A 23,972-nucleotide genomic window follows, 5' to 3' on the forward strand; every position below is an offset into this window, starting at 1 on the left:
CAGGAGACTGATTTTAAAGTTTAACATTGAAGTCTTCAGTTTTCAATACATTTCATGTTTACTGTTTATGCGGAGGAAAATGAGCCCCAGGTGTAATGACTTAACCAAGTAGCTTGGATTGGTACATCAGGTATTTTGATGTACCCCTTGAAGTTTACCCCTGAAGTTACCCCATGAGGGTTATTCTGGGAAGTTTTTCCCAGAAGTTAACTTCATAAGGTTTACCCTGTTAAGTTAAATGAATAAAAGTTTATCCTGTCAGCTTTACTCTGTCAGGTTTACCTTGGGAAGTTAACTCTGTAATGTTTACCCTAGAAAGTTAACTTTGTGAAATGTACCCTGAGGAGTTTTCATCGCAAAGATCTGTGCCTGTTCCTCAAAGCGATCGTAGCGCTGAGAAGATCGTAACCCCCATACTTTAACATAGACTTATGGGCGTTGTGCTATGGTTGCTTTGAGGAAGGGGACCTGTGTAGATTGGCTGTCAGCAGGCCATGCTTGTCCCACTTGTGAGTGCAAGTTACAACACAGCATATATAAATTTGAATTGCACTGTTTGTGTGAAGTAAGTACAGTATATATACACTCAGTGTATGAAATAGAGTCAGTCCGGTGGCCTGCTGCTTGCTACTTACATGGTGGGCTTACAACTTTAATTCATAGCCAACCCTGTGCACCAATACATTTCCACGGGTAAATATTTGACCATGGGAATTCTTTCGAAAATAATTTACAATTGAGGTAACTAGATGATATCTGTATAGTTCATGATTAATCAAACTGTAACTTCCACAGATCAACCTACCCATTTATCTAACACTAAATGTGACTGGTACAGAGGATGCTTTCAGCCAAAGAAAAATGTCATTCTTTTCTGATGACAGTGACTCTAAATGAATTAATTGTGACTACCAAGTGATGGTTTTATTAAATTTGCTTTAGCACATGTATAGGTGTAGCTCACTACAAGTACTTCATCAGTTACATTCTTTTGACACCATACGTCATTTTCCTGTATTTGATACAGGGCTGTTACATGTTAACAGGGGTGACAACATTTTTCAGTTATCAGCCCCATGGGCTTCCTGTCTTTTTGAAGGAGTTTCATACACTGATACACTGCAATGATCAGTGACAGATCTAGTGGGGGGGTTGCAATCCCCCTTTTTTCCAAGGTCATGTTCTGATTCTCAATCAAAATGCATGCATGCACGCACGCACACGATAAACATGACAAAAGTGCAACCTCCCTTTTTCAAAAGGCAAGTTGAGTTATAATAATCTACCCAAATCGAATTGGAATTTGAATACTGATCCACGAAGGAGTGATTAGACTTGGCCTGTATGAAACCATGCTTGTCATAAGACAAATAACAAGATCAAGTGATCAGGCTCAATACTTCTGATGTCAATCACTGGATTGTGTAGTCAAGATCATCTCATATATACTCTGTTTACAGTACAAATCTACAAATGATTTTCAGTTTAAACAAATCGGTAGATCAAATAAAGTGAAATTAAGATTAGGAATCCTCATAATTTTACCTTGGCAATAGCACAATTATGTCTCAGAATTTTCTTCAACTTAGGATAAGAGGTGTTTAGCAAACCATCATAGTTTAAAATTGTTATTATTGGTTTGTATTACAAGGGGGTATGCACATTAAATGTAATACCAAGAACAGGAACGTTTGGTCTAAGGTAACATTGATCATGTACTGCACATGCACTTGTTTCACTGTTCCAACTACTGTGATTACCCTCTTGTAATTCTGTTACATTCTGGCAACAGAGAGTCGAATATGTCATTTAAATTATTGAAAAATGCCGTTTAACACAACATAAGACGAAGAAAATTAAAAAAGCTAAAAGATTAATTTATTGTACCTTTATTAAACAATTATGGCAACCACTTTTTTGCCTTTGTAAGATGAGGCAATTATCGGGATCAGGCAGTCACTCACTGACCTGATTGACATGTTATTGTATCCCAGTTGATCAATGCTCGTGCAGTTGATCACTGGATTGTGTGGTCCAGACTCAGTTGTTTATAAACAGCTACCATATAGCTTGAATACTGCTGCACTAAACTCATTCACTCATAATAACACTCCTTGGAGAGGCTCTGAGGCGTTATAGTAGTGAATAGTTCTGTTATTTTATTGTACATACATAATTAATCTGTCCAAATAATATTAATTGTGAAAATCATTTATTCCCTATTATTGAGCATCTGATTCAAATCATATGCCAGTCATTTACATTCCATCTGATTCCTGCTCTGTGGAACTGCTAGATAAAAAATGTAAAGAATAAGATCCCAAGGGAGAATATGTTCCAGTACACAATGCTTGTCTCCCCTCAAAGATTTCAAGGAAAATAAATGCCTAGAGCCCTATGCTTGTCCCCCCTAGGCTGGAAAGATTTTGAAATTTTACTTGATTGGTTAGGATTTGTTAAAATGATTATTAGGAACAATGTTGATAACTGAAATATAGATTTATTCAGCACCAGCTTAAATACAGAAATATTCTGTGCATAGTTTAACCCAATTCTCAACACCCTTTGGAGTATGTAAACTTTAGTTTTGTCAGTGGTTGTGATTGCTGTTGGGGCTTGGTTATGCTTCTTTTAGGATCTTTGAAATTCATTGGTTGATGCTGAACATGTGACAAAGCAGTAAATTTCAGTGTGAGACTAACAGTGTGAGACTAACAGTGTGAGACTAACATTAGAAATTTGGTCAAATCATGTTGCATTGACATTGACCATGGATTTTGACTTGTCACCGGACACTATTGAGTTTGATAGAACACAACTGTCCATGATTTTGCTGATGATCTCTGCAAAACAAGTGTGTGTGCTGGCCCTATGAAACCAGCATTTGTCAGGATTGGTACAAGCATCCTCACACACATGAACAAGTAAGTGCAATGATGTTGAACACAGACATGAGGATAGCAAAGCGCCAAAAATACTGAAAATTTACTTTATTGTACATTTACATCAATCTAAAAAATGTTTAAAATGTAGCGAAATTTCTGGAAATCTGCAGATCTGTGGAAAATTCTCATGTCTGTAAACAGAGATTTAAACCTTATTTCACATTACAACACAAGATATGATATTCATAAACCAGAATGCAATCGCATGGCCCTTGACCCAAAGGGTTATGGCCAAGAGGTCAATAGATGACGTTAGAATGAAGAAGATATTTATTGATTTCTTACCTACTGATGAAATTGAATTATTATGTTCTTCCTTGATATGTCATCAGTCTTGCAAAGGTCTTTAAAAACACAAATTTATATTTTGCTGATCTGCTTAATGATTGTTATCTTTCAAAGTGAATGTCATTGTGACTTTATGCATAATAGTGATAATGATTTTTTGAAAAGTTATTTATAATTTTTGTTTTAATTTCTGTTGATGTTTGTATGTTGATTCAGTGTTTGAATTGTACACTGGCAAGTTCCCTTCTCTGACTTCCATTTGTAAACAGATTGTATGAACACATTTGTGTTGGATTTGTTGTATTCTGTTTTTCTTTGTAATCCTTACATATCTATCTTTGATTTTGACATTTGCAAACTGTCATTTTCTTACTATTCCTTCCATTTGTAAATGGACTGTGTATTTTTTAGTTTGAAATATTGTATATATTTCTTTTACAACCCTCTGTTTTATCAGGGAGCCTATATAGAGAGTTATAGAGTATCCCTGGTTTTATTAAGGGTACAGGTCCCTCACCTGTTGAAGTGTCCTTGTTCTTTATTGCCAATACCAGTAATCTTTGAACCATATATACAGCGTAGGGGAAGATCCAGAGGATTGTTGCGGGATGCTTCTCCAAAATCCGGGATCTGCCTGTCCAGAGAGACAGCAAGTGCTTGCTTTAGTGCACACAAAGCACCTGTCGCATGTAAACAGTGTATATGTTTGAGTTTGACAGATTGTATACTTAGCAGTATTTTTTTCTAATCCTTCCTTCCATTTGTACAATATGCATGTTTGAGTTGACAATACATCACCTCACGTCACCAGCAGTGTTGCCATGGTTACACATGGCAGTAGGAAATGGCTGCATGAAGAAAGAAACATGCATCTTGTGTGATTATTTCATGTAACTATAATGCATGTAAACAGGGGTGGATACAGCTTTTAGAGAAAGTGGGGTGCACACTTCAGTTTCCATTGTCATTTAATAAACTTTCAGGACAAAAGGGGTGTCCACCCCTGAATCCCACCTCTGGATCTGTCTATGGTATAAAATATGATTGTACTCATTCTGAACCAAATGTGTGAAAGATCATTCCTTGTTTCGGGCATGTTGTTTCCATAGTGAATAACAAATTAAAAATATCTTCCTAATATATTCAAGAACTGTAACATTTTTGTGCAGTATATGTCAGGGAGACAACACAAATGTGTTTATTAAATAATACAGTATTTACAACAGAATGTACAGAGATCTTTGCATTGTTTGTCTCAAACTCTTTTGATACATAACTCATAACATGGTTAAGTTTGCTTACTGTAGAAATCATGCTCACAGTGGTCCAAGCTTACAGTACCATGTTCATGAACAGCAATGTGAACAGCAATGTGAATCGTTCATGATGTTGACCAATCTGTGACAGCTGTTGGATTATGTTTCATCTCCATTATACATCCTGACAAAATTACTACTGTATGTAGTTATACTGTGTACATGCTTGTCAGAATAAAATTTTATACAGTTTAGGGATTTGTTTCATTCATTTGGGAATGTAAACGATAATGATTTATATTTTGTTTTACGTCCTGGTTGGCAACACCAAGATCTGGCAAAGCGCAGGTAGAAGAGGAATCAAACATCTACAGAAATGTTGTAGTCTTGTTTCTGTCTGTGCAGTCTTGTAGATACAGTCACATTAAAGGTTGGCGTATGACACAGAATCTTACATTGTAATGTTTCTTCAGAGTTGATAAGGGACATGGAATCTTACATAGTATTGTCACCTTCAGGATGAACATAGGAGACAGATTCTTATATGGTCATGGTTGACATAGGACTCAGAACCTTGCATTCTAATTTCATGCCACAGAATCTTACATTGTAATGTCACCTTCAAGACTGACAAAGGACACAGAATCTTCCATGGTAATATCACCTTGAAGGTTGACGTAGGACACAGAATCTCACATAGTCACATCACCTTACATGGTTATGTGAAGGTATTCTTGGTGCGAGATGTTGGCACTAGAAGGCTTACCTTGTTCCTTTGTAATCTGGAATGTTCACCATTTGCCTCATACGTATTCATTTTAAATTACAGTGTTGTGTGACATTCCTGTCCAGACGTCTCTTTTGAATCAGATGCCACATACGAATCATACAAACCAGAACAGTTTACATAAAAACATGAAAAGAATACAAGTCTTGAAGATCAAATGCTGAAATGGCACTTTTCCATATACAGTGACCCATTAACATACCTCGTGAAGATGAAATAAGCTACACTAAAAACAAAGAAGGCAAGGATAAAGAACAAAAGAAACACAAAAAGATTTATGCTAACTGAAAAGTTCATTGAAAATTAAAAAAAGTCGCTTATCATATGTCAATTACAGGACAAGTCGCTAATACCGCACAAACAAACCTATGCACTAATTACTTATTTACTCATTAACGGGAACTTGGCATGCAGACTACCAACTACATAAAAGACCTATCTGAATTTGTTCAAGAGGTTCCACTTTGACACTTCCAAAAATGACCGTCCCGCTCCCTACGAATACAAAGACTTACTTATGTATCACCGCCAGAACGTGTTTTTCTTGAGAAATGCAGCTCTCCTGGACCAGTGTATTGTTTATGTCTCAATCACTCACTCACTCTAAAAGATTCTAAAAGATATCTAAAAGATTTGAAACATATTACATATACATATCCTGTTGATCAGTATTTTCAATGAGCAAGCTGAGGAAAACACACATACTCCCACAACGGAGCACAGACACATGCAAACTCATGTCATCTGTCACCCACTCACTCACTCATTATATTTAATAGATTTGGAATATATGGCATAAACACTTCCTGTAGATCAGTAATTTCAACGATTACAATTCAACGTTTTCCTGTAATGTGCGTGTATCGTTAGATATTGATTGAGACCGAGAGGTAATCAAGCTGCTCGATGGTCAAGCTGAAGAAGACGTATTCCGTTGAACCTCACATTTTTATCTTTGTTGATTTACATGTTCAAGATAAATATCAATGTTTATATACAAACGTACATTGCATGGGCAATAAGCTATTACACACAAATCACGGAGTTTGAGAAAAAAAGAACCAGTGATAATGAATAAAATGTTAGAGAAAATTGACAGATTCACCTAATCTCTTACAACTTGAATAAGCCTTTGCGGTTTCTCTTTGGTGAGCAATTTAGAGTTACCCCCCTTGAAATGTACGCATACAAGTCCGCGCGAGAAATGTTGTTGTGAAGTATGGGTCTTGTTTCAAGTATTAGCAGATATGATATCATTTGACTCATATATTATTATCTAAACCATCTTTAGGAACGTTGATGTCTGGTATAGTACAATGTATTTGTTAAGCCTTTATTATGATCAACGCAAGATTAATTTGCCGGTGTTGAGTTCATGTCAACACCCTTGTTTTATGTGGGAACTTAAATGTCAGAAACAAATTAGACTGTAATAGAAATAAAACTATTCGGTTGTCAAAATCGATTTCTAGTTTTGACTGGTCGTTATAGGAAACTTCATGGACATTGTGGTTCATACCACGCTTAGAATTTGATTCGCGTTCGAAACATGGGCAACTTTCCACTAACTTTGTCAAACAGTTATGACTGCCTGAGTTGCTCAGAGACATACATTTTTGTATTTCAGTGCATTATCGGATCATGTATTTACAAACACGCTAAAGTTTAAGGTGGACTGAAGCATTTGGAGCATAGAACTTTAGGCCTGTCTTTTAAAGAGTTCCATTTGCTTGTTGTTTAGTAAGGTTTAGTGGCAAATTGAGCAGTTCTCCAGCTAAATGACAGGGCCCATGAAGAAATATGAACATTATGTCTGGATCAGACAATCCTGTAATAGATGCTATGAACAGTGATCAACATTTTAAATCTCATTTGACATACCTTCAGCCTTGTCATAATACTTAAGAACCCTAACTGTTTATCGCCTCTTACAGTTAACATAGGTAATACAATCTAGCCATTTTCTCAAATGTCATAATACAGTTATCATAGATAGCTAGTGACAATTCTGTGTGTCACAGGCTTGATAATATTAGTGAAGTCAAATATTGTAGTGCAAAGTTATCACCCGTGAAGGTCCGGGTTAGACATGAAATTAAGTAACCAACACTTGTCATAAGCAGGCGACTAACTGGATTGGGTGGTCGTCTTGCTGACATGGTTGACACATTTCATCTGTACCCATTTCCACAGATTGATGCTAATGCTATTGATCACTGGATTTTGTCTGGTCCAGACTCAATTATTTACAGCCCTCCACCATATTGCTGGAGTATGTTTAGGTAAAACTAAGCTTAATCAATTGCTAAAAACAGGTACAGCCATGTATATAAGGTTTAAGCTGATTGACTCATTTGATCTCGAATCCTGTCCCCAAAATTTTGTGTTCTTTGGGTAATGGGTTAGGCTGGTAGTTTATGCGTTCGGTCATCACGTCGAAAACCCAGGTTTGATTTCTCATGTGGGTGAGGTATGTGATGTCTGTTTATGGCGTGTTTGACATTGCTGGAATATTTCTAAAAATGGACTAAACTCAGACACTCAGTATGTTTGTGTCTTTCATTTCACCATCAGATGAGAAGGTAAAGATGGAGGCACCACTTAAAGGGAGACTACTCCTTGTGGGAGAAGGTGATTTCTCCCTTACTGTAGCACTGGTGTCAAAATGTGACTTCCGTGGCGATCAGGTATTGGCAACAAGTCTGGAAACAGAAGAATCCATCGAGAAGCATCACCTGGCTGCCAGGAATATTCAGATTCTTCGAGATAAAGGTGACTCCTTGATTGACAGCTAATCAGTAGTATTGTAAATGATCACTTTGTTTGTGTTTGAATATAGGTCTTTTTGTTGATAAACATCCATGACTTTAACCGTCTGGACGTTATGCACACTAAAATTAACAGGATAAACTCTAGTTTTATATTTGTTTGATAATAAAAGTAACACCAACAACCACACAACGTTGTGGATTAGAATAGAAGTTGTTCAATGGTCTTCAGGGGAAAGTAGGCTGATGTACTCTCAATGTTTGTTTATGTGCCTTGAGCCCACGGCTCCATCAACTCATGAGCCCTGAGGGACCAGTGAACAACGTCTTTATCTCACAGAACACCTCAGTGTTAATAGTCAGTTGTTTGAAGCATGGGTATAAATCCTTTTCTTGCCATCACTAGATTTTGAAGACGAGAAAAACAAAGTTGTAGCAAAGGAATTATCTCCTTTCAATCGATTTGCATTTGCAAAACATCCTAATTTACGTGATCATATACGTGATTCAATGTTATTCGATATAAAGACTTACTACCATGAGGTAGAAATGTTACTTGCTTCTGAGAATCAGAAAGCAACATTTATGTGTGAGGTAAGATAAGGAATGTTATCGATAAGAAGAATGTTGTGGATTAGAAGGAATGTTGTGGATTAGGAGAATGTTATGGATTAGAAGGAATGTTGTGGATTGGCAGAATGTGAAATTGAAGGATATTGTGGATTAAAAGGAATGTCCTTGATTGGAAGGAATATTTGCTTTGGGATCAGTATATCGTAAAAAAATTTGGTATTTTCAGAATTTGTTGTGTTATTTCTATCTCGTCATAAAATGACAGGTTTTTGTCCATTCACAGTAACAAAGACTATGGTAATGTTTTTTCTTGTTATCAAACAATGTAAGGTTTACCTCTTGTGAATATTCTGCATTATGATCATATCTCAAAAACCAAACTGAAACAGACCGAACCAAATACTACCTACATACATACAGTACCATAGTAAGAGCGTCCCCTTAGATCCCTAAATGTAACAATGTGATTGTGTTGTTTTAGGTGTGCGTGTTTGTTTCAACGTGGATGCAACTGAGCTGCAGACATGCTCGGCCCTGCAGGGGATGGATGACGCCCGCTTCTCTCGTATTATCTTCAACTTTCCCCATGCTGGGGGCAAGTCTAACCACAAGAAAAACAGAACCCTCCTCAATAACTTCTTCTCCAGGTACTGTGAGTCTTGTTTAAACTTGCTACAATGTGTTTTCTCATGGTAGAAATATCCTGTGATTTCCTGTGATCATTCTTGACTGCCTTTGAGTGTGACCTCTGACCCAGTTGGATGGTGGGGTAGTCTTGTGGATAAAGCATTCACTCACTGAAGGGACGGGTTTGATTCCCCCTCATGGATACAATGTGTGAAGGCATCCCTGGCCGTGATATTCCTGGAATTTTGCTAAAAGCAAGTAAAACCGTGCATTTTTCACAGCAAAAATAAGCTGGTTTCCGGAACACTGAAACCAAGAAGAAACGCCATGGAAACCAACATTTCCAGTTGGTTTCCAGGGAGTTTCCTACAGTTTCATTGTGGTTTCCATGCAACTGAAACTGCACCATTTCAGGATGGTTTCCAGTTCGTTTCATTACCCACTCCTCCAAGCGGGATCCAGTTGGTTTCCATGTACGAGTTTATTGTAGGTTTCAACCTGGTTTCCATGTACGAGTTTATTGTAGGTTTCAACCTGGTTTCCATGTGTGAGTTTATTGTAGGTTTCAACCTGGTTTCCATGTGTGAGTTTATTGTAGGTTTCAACCTGGTTTCCATGTATGAGTTTATTGTAGGTTTCAACCTGGTTTCCATGTATGAGTTTACTGTAGGTTTCAACCTGGTTTCCGTGTTGTAGTTTCCAACCTAGTTTAATACCTAGTTTCCATGAACTGAAACTTGCTTGTGTCGGCCCTTTACCCGGTCCTCCGGAAAACAGGTTGTCTCACATGTAGCAAATCAGGTATTTTATACAATTGCATAATGGTAAAAGGCTCCAGGATGGCAAATAACAGAATAAAACACAAATTCATTAAAAGTTTATTTATATTCAACAGTTTGTTTGTACACAAATAATATTCGGAATATTCAAGTTAGTAAATGAAATAAAAGCAAGGGAATAATTAGCAGTGAGTACAGAATATTTTGCTTGAACACATCAATGTAGATCAGCCCATATCACTTGGCTTCCTAGTTTGAAAAATGTTAGCTCATTCCCCAAGGGAGGAAGAACTGTGTGCTTCTTCTCCTCCGGCCAATCAATCGTTTCACAGCCTTCCTGCTTTCCAGCTTCTGAAATTTGAAAAACAACTCTCAGTACAAACAATGATTCGTCAACGATATCCATGGCTAGAGAAAAGAAAACTGTCAAACATACACTGAACCCCATGTCCAAAAAGCGAAGAGCTCAAAAAGTATAAAATGAGCATTTGGCATCAAAAGTTTCAATCCCAGAACAGCCTATTGATATATGAGAGTGCAGAGACATGAAAAATTCTCCTTTGAAAGCCATAATTTATTTTCTGAATGTTACTTACAATGCACATTAGGTGTATAGAACTAGGACTTATCCGTTATTGTGAAAAGACATATTTTCTTAACCAATAATATGCAGTCATTCAGGCAGACAAGCTATGAATATGGGGTCACAAGCACACACTGCAACATAATATGTGCTATTTAAAACTTTTTAAGCTGTAACTTTCAAAGGATAAATTGCACTTTTTCAACAGTGTTCATTTTGAAATTCCTTGAATGTACATAGAAAGAATCCAAATTAACTTGATATTTTAAAGGATTCCTTTAAATTTTTAATCTGTGCAAGATGTACAATGACTAGAATACGTTTACTTACTCTGAACTTTTTGCCGTTCTTTGCGTACAAGCCGTGGGCCTCTGCTTTCCCCACACCTTCATAAGAGATCCATCTTGTTCATCCAAACCCATCTGAAAAGACACATGTGCATGATGCATAACTATAAGTGAAACATGTTTCCAGTTGGAGGTTACAACAATAGTGACTGTGCCATTCATATTTACTGATTCCTAGGATTTACATTATTTGGTTATGTTGTATGTACATTATGTACTGGACGGTTCAGGTTATACATACCTTTTGTATGTCAAAATGAGTTGGTCCTGGCTGCCTTCTTCAGAATTTCCAACACTGCCCTCCTTTAAGCTGGAAACGTAGAAATGCATCGATTAAAAAACAGGAACTTGTCATATTGCACTCTTGATAACAATAAAGTGTTGAATAAAAAGAATGAATATCAATTTGCAAAGTGTAGATTATGCTAGATGAAAAGAATCCAGGTCAACAAATTCATATACTATTTTGGGTTGGCAATCCATCATTGTATACCCATGTATTCTTTATATCAAAAACTCTTCGCAACCTTTTCTGTGGGCCTAACACAATCTACAATTCTTCATTCAGGGTTCGTTAAATCTTGATATGATAAGCATAACACTACTTACATCAGATGGCAAACCTAAATTATCTCATAAATCAATGATATAAACATATTCAACATTAGTTTGAAAACATTGTGAAATTTCATTTTTGAAATTTCACTCAAACAATGCACCAAATCTGGTCAGAGAATCACTAACCTATCAATGCAAAATGACACTCTATCCCCAACTACATTGTTTTCAAAGGTGCAGATATCAAAAGCAATATGAAAAGGATTTCTTAAATAAATATTCGTATTTATAAATACGTTTGAAGTTACTTTGAGTCGTAACAAGCACATTAGCAATAATAGACTAGAGATATTTGTGATTTATTTTCTTCTTGCAACGATAATTTTTCATTCATTAACACAATGAACCATTTTAATCGTGTGTGAGCTGATCCAAATCACAGTAATATTGAGTTCTTGAATTAACTGTGTGAAGGAAGCCATCTCTCTTGCTAAGAATTCAACACGCATTTGTTTACAGAGGTTCATCAAGTCTAAACTTTCATATGTATTGTGGTAGTTACTTATTTACGTTAAACATTACGAATAACATGTGCTATTGCTTATTTCAAGAAAATAACACTGTACCTGACCAGATCGTGGAATGTTCCTTTTCTCCCGCTGCGATCGACGACTGCTGCTGTTCTCAATTTTTCACGTAACCGAATCTCCAAAGCTTCTATTGTAAATCTCATTGCCAGTCTCTTGAATCAGATAACACGGGCAAACGTAGGAATACTGCATTGTGTTGACTTCCTTGTTGTCGTTACTGGACATACCGGTTGAGAACTGCTTTCAAAATAGTCGTCTCAAAACAACTTGGGATCAAGTGACAAAATGGCAGCAAGTGTGCGTTGGGGCATTGTGGGTAATAACAAATACCTGATCCTTTTTCGATTGGCAGGCATGAAATCCTTCTCTGACCCAATTACGATGTGATTTTAAGACAAAGACTGAAAACGACCACTTCAGTACATTAAACTGTTGCTTTTATAAAATGTCACGACTTCGCGTGCCCATGGATTACCGAGTCATTACTTCCGGTTTCGTCTGTCAACACCTGACTCAGGTAAGTTCCATTGTTTTTACAGCTAGCTAATTTTGATAATAGAACCTGTTAAGTGGGGACTGCCCCAATGAAGCCGACACACGAACCCCGACACACTAATGACCTGACACTGATTAATTGTCAAGTATTTGAACTCAGTGTCAAAGTATTACAACTATAAATGCTTTTATTGCTAAACTTTACGCACTGCCTCAGTTTATTGTATAATTCACGTATATTCTGGATATTAAGAAATACCATCATGTAAGTACCGAACTGACAATTGTTTTAATGACTTATACTAATCTTCCTAAATGCTTATACTCTTTCACATTCCTAGGAGTTGGCAGTCTATAGCCTGTTTTTTATATATTGCATCATTTACCTTTTAATTAATAATATATATCTGAACTACTGCTATTGCTAAAGTGGTTTTAATTTTACTTATTTTTATACAATATATTTACTGAAAGGAATACAAGCCCGTACACAACTCAATGATCCAATAAATTATAATTAATATATAATAAAAGTTTAAGCAATGTTCCTATGCAGAGTCAACTCACCTTTTATTCTTGTATATAGATATCAGAGTTTTATTATTTCTTTTCAGATAAAGAAAGCGTCTGATCCTTAATTGGAGAAAGCAGACAACCGAAACCTGGACTTGCCTCATTCATCCCAATCTAGAGAAACCAGACTAAGTGTGCCTCGCGCACATAGCTGGACAAAGGCCATTTATAGCCATTCGTCCTTTCACCATTTATATGTTTAGTACGGTTATTGTGAAGTTTGTGTGCATGGTAGTCGGAATATGATGCTTCATTACATCATGAATAAACAAGAATGTGAAGGAAAAAAGTGTATCGTTTGTATCATTAGTTTGAAGCCACATTTAATATTGTGATATCCACCGAATCATGCGTCAACAATTTACTTTTGTTGTCAGGAATGGAAACCAACACATGACCATAGCTTCGTGTCAGTTTCCATCACCAGAGCTTAGAGTATCCATTATGGATTCTGTTTGGAAACTAGGTCACCCAGTTTCACTGAATGGATACCAACTGGATGTCAGGATGACAACCCATTTTATGTTACTTAGTTCAAAACAGCCCAATGGAAACCATCATGAAACCACATTTTCTGCTTTTATGTTGGTTTCCATTTAGTGAGATGTGAGAATTGCAAATTCCAGATATGGAAACCAACAAGAAACCCCCGAACTTAGTTTCATTTTGGTTTCCATTTACAGAATTCCACAATCACAGATTCCAAAATGGAATCTAGTTGGAAACTCAGTTAGTGAGTTTCAGGGAATGGAAACCAACTGGATTCCGCAATTACCCACATTACGGATGGTTTCCAGAAACCTGGAAACCAAGTCATTTTTGCAGTGACTCACTATCACCCAGCTGTTACATTACAGTGTTCAGTCTATACTTGCTACAGTCTGTGCCATTCTGTTCTGTTCTATTCTATTCTTATATTCTTAAAGTTCTTATATGTTATTTTATGGTGTTTGGTCCATATTGAAGAATGAATATCAAAATCCCAAGTGATTTTGTGTCATTAGCTAAAAGCAACCTTAGGGGACTGACCAAGCTATTTTCTGATGATAACTGTTAAAAAATTCCTCTTCTCTAATAATAGTAATAATATTGTAGTACATGTCAAATAAATATAACAGGCTTAGTTTTCAGACATTGGGGATGTCCGGCAAGATAATGTGTTTGGGGTTAGAGTCGAAAACAGTTGTTATTCACTCCAATGTGGAGAATTGTTTTTGGTGGTTTGTAGTGTAACTGAGAAATATTCTAAATAGAACTGTTATCTCAAATACTGGAACACTACGCGTCTCAGAATAATGGCATGACAGGATCTTTTAGAACCCTCCTTAATTTTAGGAATATAGTGTTTCTTTCTACTTTTCTAGTTGAAAGTAATGTACGAAAACAATTTTGTTTCAAGTGCTGTGAAAGTGTTGAGTCCGGATGGACAAATCATGGTGACCTTGTGTAAAGGTCAAGGTGGGACTCCTGCAGATCGACCAATGAGAGCATGGCATGACAGTTGGCAGGTGGTGTCCATGGCAGCCAATGCAAGCCTCATTCTCGCTCAAGTTGTACCATTCTCCACAGAAGAATTCCAGGAATATAACTCAGTAGGATTCAGGTAATGTTCATAAAGCAGGGTTTTACACAGACTGAGAAAAGAGAACCATGGTTATTCACAGACTTTATTTTTGAGAGTCATTTTCAATATTTGGGAGTCATGAACATTTTCGTGTAATGTCTGTGTATATCAAAGAGCAAGGGTTCTGCAAAGATTTTGTTCTTTTGGGTTGTGTTGCCCTCTATATGGCAGTTAATAAACATTATATTTTTCACTGGACAATTCAGTCATAACAAACTCCAGTATACTGAACCAATAATCATGCTTGTGATATATATTCACTGTAAAGTACAGTTATTCATAGGAATTGAAAGAAATATCTAAATTAATAAAGACTTCACGAAAACTGTCATTGTTTGCTGAGGAAATTGATTTTATTGAATTGAATTTTCTAAGAGTCACAAATAAAACTTGCTTCAAATTGACTAGGATGATAATATTTTAAGAGTCTTTTACAATATTGTTATGTCAAGTATGCAGGAATCATGCGACATGTAAAACCCTGATCAAGTATTTATCTATATTTTTCAATATAAAGCAAGGAGGAGTAGCCCTGTGGTCCAGGTGTTGCATTCAGTTATGCCAAAATCATGAGTTTAAATCCAGGTTCACTTGATATTGTGGCTCTTGGTCTGTCTGTATGAAACCTATGCTAATAGGTTTCACCAAGGTTGTGACCGTGTCCGTTGTGTAGTGGTTAGAACGTCTGTCAGGAGAGCAGAAAGTCATTGGTTTGATTCCCCTCATGCCAAAAGACGTTAAAATATGGTACTTGTTGGTCCCTGCCTGCTGCTCAGCACTAATGGGTTCAGCAAGGACTGGTCAGCTTGGAGTCAGTATAGTGGGTCTGAGTAGGGTATTCATGCTTAACTGTGGCATGGTATCTCAGTGAGCTAGCATTATACAACCTGATAAGTCTGGGCTAGTACAAGCAGCCACACATACACACACAAGCAGCCACACATACACACACAAGCAGCCACACATACACACACAAGCAGCCACACATTCACATGCATGCAACCACACATACACACACAAGCAGCCACACATACACACACACACAAGCAGCCACACATACACACACACACAAGCAGCCACACATGCACACACATGCAGCCACACATGCACAAACATGCAGCCACACATACACACACAAGCAGCCACAAATACACACGCATGCAAGTTGTCATATAAATATTCTTAAGTACGATCATAAATCCAATTCATTTTACTTCACCTCACCAAGGACGTTAACATCTAAAATCTGCTTCACTTTGGGCTTTCTTTCCACATTAAGTTGACACTTTGTGATATGGCAGACACAGTGTTTAAGGGGACATAAACCCTACTGACTCACTCTGTGTTATTTTCATAAACATTTCCTTCATTATGACATTTGTAACCGTTCCTGTGTGATGGTATGAGTCATCCATTGAATGAAACCTACACATGCCATTGACTAGGGTTAGACTTATCAGGCTGCTGGAATATAAACAGATTACCTACACAGTGAACTTTTAGCAGATAAACATCATGTGTTGGCCAGTGTCCAGGTGTTATTGAGTATTTGAAAAGCTGTCAGTTCCCGTGCTTCAAATACTCCACAACACCAGGAAGTTGGCCAACACATGTTGTTTATTGCCATTCTAAAGGAAAAATGAAAGCTTACTGTCTGCACTTGTTTACATCGAGTATGGGTACAGCATTGAAGTGTCATCAGCTGGCTGTTTTAGCTTGTTCAAATGGTAGCATCTAAGGCTGTTCATATTGTGACGTCATTTTGACTTTACATCACAACATGATTTGAATGACGTCACCACTGTTGATGATGTAACAAAACAATTGTTTGCGATGTTTCTTTGTGTCAATATGCAGCGAATAGTCTTGCAGTTTCCAGGAATCCAATACCATTTGATGATGTTTTTCAACCGATCAGATTATAGAACACAGTGACTTTTAGTTAACAATAAGGAATATTACCTATAGAGTCCTAAAACCCAGCACTCACTTACTTAACTTCTCCCTGCTCTGCTCCACTCCACTTAATATCTCTTAGACAGACTACAAAGTTTGACCTCTGCTGCGCATTCCATATGCGCAATTGAGAGTTTAATTATAGACAGATCAACTAAGGTGAAGTCATTTTTACTTAATTACAAATGAATTATGAAAACAAATGAAACACTTTGAAGGTTAATAATCTGCCAGTGGTAGAAATGGTCAAAAACTATTAGGACGGACAAATAATGAGGCCAATGTACGTCTCTATATTTTGTCTCACGACCCTAATTAGTTTCTTGTCATATTTGTATGAATTTGAAGATTAATGAAAGAACACACGGTCTGCTTATACTGATAGTAAATTTCTAACATGACTGTAACATTTAAACATTGTATAGACTGCCAATGTGGATCCTGTTTCACACACATATGCGATCTAGTGTGTTTTCTGTCATATAGATTCTGCTGAATGTTGCAACAATTAAATTAAAACCAAATGCAAATAATGAATTTAAAACAGACTACTACCTTGTTAAGGAATGTATCCATCAATATCCACATAAAAGGACGATATTCCATTCATCTGCAGCTGGTAAATAATCCTGCTCTATGTTGCGTTTCTTACAACTGTCTAATTTGTGAACACATCGTTTCACGTCTTTCACAATGGTGACAATCAAAACAATGGTGGTTGATTCTTTGAAGGGAGGATGTTGTTTTCACACTCGCACTTTACAACAGGATGTAGTTAGTATAGATCAGTACATCTACACACACTGCCTTTTGACAAATCCGCTGTAGTAGATAGAAGTAATTAGTCAATCAGTGTGTTATCGGCTAATCCTTTGATCAATGTTTGTTTGGATAACTCAGCTGGTGAACCCTCTTGCATCACTTACATGCACATATTACATAGCATACAATACATTTGCCACTACAGACCTTAACTTAAAATGTTGAGTATTTACTCCAGACAGGAGAAATGCCAAATGGGAACCTTTCTTGAGTAACCTGAGTGGTGTTACCACTAATTATACCTGTTATAAACTCATTAACTGACCATCATTTAGACCATCAAACAGCAAAGAAGATGTAATCTCTGTGTCGCATGCAGCATGAAAACACTTATGGGCCGAAGGTGTTTTGAGGACACCAACAGAACTTTGTTACATAAGAAAAACATACAGACATTTGCTGTGTAGTTGGGAAAATAGGTGTAATCATGGTTTGCTACGTGTACGTAGACATCATAATTTCACGTAACATGACTAAATATCGAGGTAAACAAACAGAAATAGGATCAAATTGGATCAGTCACTATACCATCCAGCCATCCGAAAAAGACTACACTGCTTGGATATTTTGTTACTTTGTTATTGTGTTATTTTTAAATAATGGCATATAATGGGCATCTGGCCTCCTGACTGTTTAGGTGAGGAAATTCTGCTAATGTGGACTGGAGCCCAGTCCCTTTGTCCGTCACGGTAGAGGGAGCGGGCGCTGACCAATCTGCAGTTTGGTTTCATAATTAGACAGTTGGCGAGAAACATTATTCGCTCCGCATCAGTGCCCCTTTAACTCCAAAACTAATAAACATAAAATACTCAATGAAAGAAAGGGACAGGTTCATAAATCAATAACTTTTGTCAGCACTTTAGCACATTCTTCTCAAACACCTGGCTGTCCCTTCCTCTACACTCCTTCCTTGTAACAAACAGTGTTCTGTCAATTTCTTAATGATATTTTGTCAAACAACTTCTTTATTTTTAGGACATAACTTCTGAAGAAAAGCTCAGCGTTTAACTAATGCAGGCCCCCCTAAGTAATTGAAGGAATTACAGCAAATTTGAAGAAATTGCATCTCAAATGTGAACAAACGCAGCCCACAAACGCAGAAACAATTGCAACGATATCGGTAGTTAAGCAGTAATAACAGAAACATCGCCCCTAACGGAAGCAATGTGGGTAATACTGGAAACACGCTCGGCCGTCTTTGGAGATTTTTCAGTTGCGAGCGGAAACGAACATCATGAACGTGCGCCATGAAGACGTTTATGAGCCACAATCTTTCTTCCTATGAAGTGCAATTGACAAATTTAAACACATTTTATAAAAAAAACTGATGCTATATCTAGCGCACGTTCATAATCAGCGGCAGGACTTCGATGTTCAGATGTAAACAACCTCCAGGGGCATGACCTGTGACACTCTTCTGCAGTGAAAATCTTTAGCTGAAAACATAAGCTATTGCCCCGGCAACACCTCATAACTAAACGCATTCAACACGGGTGGTCAAAGATGGATAAGTATAAAAATGTAATAGTAGGAACTAAAAACAAAGACGGGTGCTTCTTCCAACAACGCCATGTTTTGCTGCGTGAGATTCCGCTCGCGACCAAAAAATCTCCTAAGATGGCCGAGTGTGTTTCCAGTATTACCAACATTGCTTCTGTTAGGGGAGATGTGTTTCTGTTATTACTGCTAAACTACTGATATCGCTGCAATTGTTTCTGCGTTTGTGGGCTGCGTTTGTTTACATTTGAAATGCAATTCCTTCAAATTTGCTGTAATTCATTCAATTATTTAGGGGGGGGCCTGTAATAATTTGATTATGATCAGCATTTCATTGAGTATTTTATGTTTACTAGTTTTTGTGTTAGACTGCAATGTATCAGTTCGCTTTTGAGACAAGCACACTGTAATATTTGTAAGAGGAAGTGAGTTTTGAGTTCTTGTTTCAATGGCTCCCACAGGAGCCTGGACAAAGGTTTCCACACAGAAGGAGCTCTGACCCACGTGTTTGAGGTAGCTGAGTCGGTGACAGTGCCTGAGAGTCTGCAGGGTGGGGGACAGCTTATCTGGGGGGATAAGACCTACACCTGTCTCAGATACCTGGAACACAAGCTCAACAGGTAATGTGAAGTTTTTAATCTTAATGTACCCTGCAAGAGGCTTGTAATGCTAAAATCTTCCATCAAAGTCACTGTCGGGACTTAGTACTCTATAAAAGGACAGGGATGTGATGAGGTCAACAGATCAAGTTCATTTCTGGACAAATTCAATAATACCCACTGTATATATCCCATTAAAAGTATGCACAGTGTTCATGCCAGCAGATTTACCTACAAAATGCGACAAACAGCACAGAAATTGAAGCAATACCTTGGGAGCTAGGATGTTTGGAGACTTGAAAAATCATGATTTATCGATTCAGAGGCACAATCCCTACGTGGAATTTGTAGCGGTAACTCACTGCAACTCAAACTCAGTGGCGACCATGTTTGATGAATAAATATACATAGACACATTATGATGGTAGGTGTAAGTGTCTCCAGAAGAGTGGTTATCTGTGAGTTGACAGGTGCCGTCAAATCAGGTGCCGTATGTTTTGGTGCATGTCATTTGTGCATCCTGTGAAATAAACAAGAAAATAGGTTATCGCTACAGATTATAAGCAAGCAGCATGATAGAAACTGACTGTTGGTTTTGATATCGGACTGTTTTCTGCGTTGGTTAAAATTACCACTATAAATTTGGCTGTACAAATTGCTGTAGATGAAAATGTAATGAAATTTTACACCTATGATAGGTGAATCTTCATTATGGATCTTATAAAATTGAACATACTTAATTTAGTTGTACTGTTTCCTGTGGTTAAACATAGGAATCAAATTTGTGATAAGTGTCGTGCTTTTTGCATCTTTTCAAAATTGACAAATATTTGGCTGTGCTAACTCCTGAAGATAAAATTTGATCAAACATCTCAGCTGTGATAGGTAGCTGTAAATTGCTTATAAACTTGCAAGTGTTATTTGTTGTATTGATTTGTAGTGTGTTGTATTCCAGGAAGTTGTTGTACAGCCTTCACCATCCTCTACATCAACTCCGTTCGGTTCTGGAGGAGCTGATATCAGCCGAGCTTGGCGGCCAGGCTCACCACCTGGACACTCCGTCTCTGGTCAAGGAAGGGTCTGGACCTCGATTGGCCAGCCACACAGACACACAGACTCACATGGCAATGCATGACTTGTTCCCCAAGCAATACTACTTAAAGATTTTCAAGTATCCAGGTGATTCTGTCAAGGAGGACGGCATTGTTGAGGAGAAGGAACAGGATGAATCCGAGAAGTGTATGAATGATTTGGCGTCCAGTGACAACTTCTCCGGTCAGATCCATCTCAGATCTAGTGTAATTGAAGAATTACCTTCAGTCTCATCCCTCATGGCATCGAGTGGTGTTGCATGTCACATGGTGTCATGTGACGTGTATGGTCAACGATTGATCGGTCAGGAGACCAGTTCCGTTGGTCACCAGATGATGGTGGTCGTTCAAAGCGGGAATCCTCATGAACAAGTCTGGTCTGTCTGTCGGGTGGTGCAGAAGGCAACAGGTTTGTATTTTGACATTACATCTGTTGATGAGGTTAATGTTGCTTTGAGTACTGACTTTGGGGAGTTGGGTGTGTCACATGAAATTCAGATGGTGTTGGATGAGAAGACAAAGGGGGATGTTTGTGGTTGTGTTATGAACTGGACCTGCCCTGACAATACATTGAAACTAGTTCTTCTTGTTTTTGATTTGAACAAAATTGTAATGAAAATCCATGACATTCCGGCACTGCCTCTCCTGTGGTCCACTGATCCACGTTTCAAGAACCAGTTTGCAGACAACACTGGAACTATAGTCAAATACAAGCCGTTCAGCCTTTACTCAATGAAATTCTTCCACGACATAAGTTTCTGGGAGGGCCCGGGACAATTTGAGGAGCAGACGTTGCATGATGTTGTGCAAGATGTGGCTGGTGATGTGGTGACAGATGTGAAGATGATTGACAACTATTATGATGTTGAAACAGAGAGGCGCAGTCGATGTTACCGTATGACATTTCAGTCACATGACCAGGCCCTGTCTTACATCACTTCTTGGAAGTTACAAAGCATGCTCAGACTGGAAGTAGCAAGCAAGATGGGAATCATTCTAAGGTAGTGACAGTTCATCAGAGAGCAGGAAGGGGACTATCATCAGGAATAACCCATTTTGTCATCACCACCATCATCATCATCAGCATCATCATCACCATCAGCATCAGCAGCAGCAGCAGCACCATTATTTGGAACTTCATTTGGAGCATCATCTTCATAATCATCGTTTGGAACAACACCATCATTGACCTCATCTTCATTATCACTGTTGGCAACAACATTCAGAACATCACCGTCAGTATCCTCGAACTCTTGGCACAGATGGATAGCCTCGTGGCATCCAAATAGTGTTGGGAATTCGTTAAAATATAATAATTGTTCGGTCTTTGCAACCAATTAATCATCAGAAATAATTGGTTAGAGTCATTTATCAAATTTTCATGGTTATGTTTGGTAATGGACAAAAAGTACATAAAAATAATTAGTTCTTTTGTGGGATTTTCAAATTGCACAAAATGTGTTTGCAAATTTCACAGCTTTAAAGATGACTAGTATGCGAGGAATGTAATTATTTAAGGTAAATTCAATCATGACTTGTAACAAGCTTGTAGTCCTTACGAAATGTAGCCAACCTTTTGAAGAATTTTCTCACTGCAACCAAATGTTCCAAAATTGTTTGTGTTCAATCATGAGAAAAAATGATTAATTGCTTGGTTGATTAGTCACCGTGACAGATCTTTGATTATTTCTATTAAATGGATAGATAGTAGATAGTAGATAATAATTTGTCATGATTTAATACATTTCATGAATTCTCTTTTTGACAGGCCAAAATATGCTTGTTTACCAGCAAGGATTAGTTAGAAATGCTCAAAAATGTTATTCAGTCTTTTTTTAATACCAATGATGTCAACAGGAAAATCTGTTTTGAGCTGAAAACTTAATTTGGTCACTGAATGAGGGGTTTGAATTGTTCAAGTTGAAATAAACTGGTGGAAATCCATGAATCAGCAGAAAATAGCCATCCCTGTAATACTGAAGGCTGAAGACCTGTGTTATTGTGTTATTGTCTTGTTTTAACAACTGGTAGGGGAGCAGTCAGTATGGCTTTTTAAGCATTATAAAGTTTAGTTTTCCACTGTGAGTTTATTGCATCAGTTGTGACTCGTACCAAATGTTTGGAGGGTCTTTCAGGAAATTTTTTAGTTGGGTATGCAGAAATTATGGTTCATGGAAAATTGAGAACAGTGTAAAACCATATGGTTATGAATTAACCACTTAAACATGAGGAATTTCAAAAAGTGGTGTAGTAGACGATTGGGATAGATGCACTGTTTGAATGTTTAATTAGTTGTAATGGGCACTGAAGATGGATAACGAAAAACGGATGTACAACTCCTTATTATCAAGTTATCATCACTTGCTTGATAACAGTGTTAGAACCTATGTAGAGACATCACTCCCTCTGTAGTAAAGATGTTCTTCATACATAGAGTGTCATCCTTCCTAACTGCTCCAACAACTAAACAGAGGTACCTACCCTTACGATTTCTCCATAATTATTACAGAACATTCTACTTACGGCATTATGTTAGTATGTAGCAATACTGCAATTTTCTGAGTGTCAAGAATTCCAAATTACTTTTAAAAATTACTTACAAGTCAAACTTTTAATCCAAAACAATTTGCACTGATCCATGAAGATTTTTCCAGTTTCTGCACTTCCTGTAATCAGGCGCAACAATTATTTCCAGAGTGCATCTCAAGGTAATCATGTTGGCAAAGATTGTTTAATTCCGATATGTGAATAAACTACCTTGTGACACCCAGGCTTCTTTCTGATTGGTTGTTAACGTAGGTCGGCAAAGGTCATATATTTCCACTGTGCAAATGAAAATCACTGAAAAAATATTCTGTTTCCCATGACATATTACTGTTGGGGCACTTTTAGGGTAGGCACTTCTATCTAAATGCCGGAAAGAGCTCTGGAGAATATTGAAATGATGGAGTTTTAGTAATGATGTCAAGAAATTTTGTTGAAACCATTTGAAGCCTACCAAGTTCCAGCACTGGTAAGGAACTTAGTTTCAGTGATAGTGGAGTCTTTGTGATTTTTGTGACGGAAAGTTTTTGATGAATCTTTTATAAATACAGTGGAAGCTGTCTAAACTGGCACTCACTGAGACTGAAGAAATAATCCAGTTTAGACAATGTGCTGGATTATGGAGCTGATGATATATGTACGAGCCACGGATGGGATTGAGATTATGTCC

The 23,972-nt window shown here is 37.5% G+C and overlaps 1 protein-coding gene across 2 annotated transcripts; it reads left to right on the forward strand.

Moving 5' to 3' along the window:
• The first annotated feature begins 6,425 nt into the window (after positions 1 to 6,425).
• Positions 6,426 to 23,528, forward strand: LOC137261238 (ferredoxin-fold anticodon-binding domain-containing protein 1 homolog). 2 transcript variants are annotated; one of them, XM_067798952.1, is made up of 6 exons: positions 6,426 to 6,493; positions 7,851 to 8,048; positions 9,099 to 9,264; positions 14,569 to 14,772; positions 19,530 to 19,688; positions 20,623 to 23,528. In XM_067798952.1, the coding sequence occupies exons 2-6, from the start codon at positions 7,865 to 7,867 to the stop codon at positions 21,761 to 21,763; spliced, it is 1,854 nt and encodes a 617-aa protein (XP_067655053.1). In that variant the 5' UTR covers positions 6,426 to 6,493; positions 7,851 to 7,864; the 3' UTR covers positions 21,764 to 23,528. The 2 variants fall into 2 exon arrangements, with proteins under 2 accessions (XP_067655053.1, XP_067655052.1); XM_067798951.1 differs by lacking the exon at positions 6,426 to 6,493 and adding an exon at positions 6,498 to 6,582.
• Positions 23,529 to 23,972: the final 444 nt, after the last annotated feature.

The sequence above is a fragment of the Haliotis asinina genome, chromosome 14 (assembly GCF_037392515.1).
Source record: "Haliotis asinina isolate JCU_RB_2024 chromosome 14, JCU_Hal_asi_v2, whole genome shotgun sequence".
Taxonomy (NCBI): domain Eukaryota; kingdom Metazoa; phylum Mollusca; class Gastropoda; order Lepetellida; family Haliotidae; genus Haliotis; species Haliotis asinina.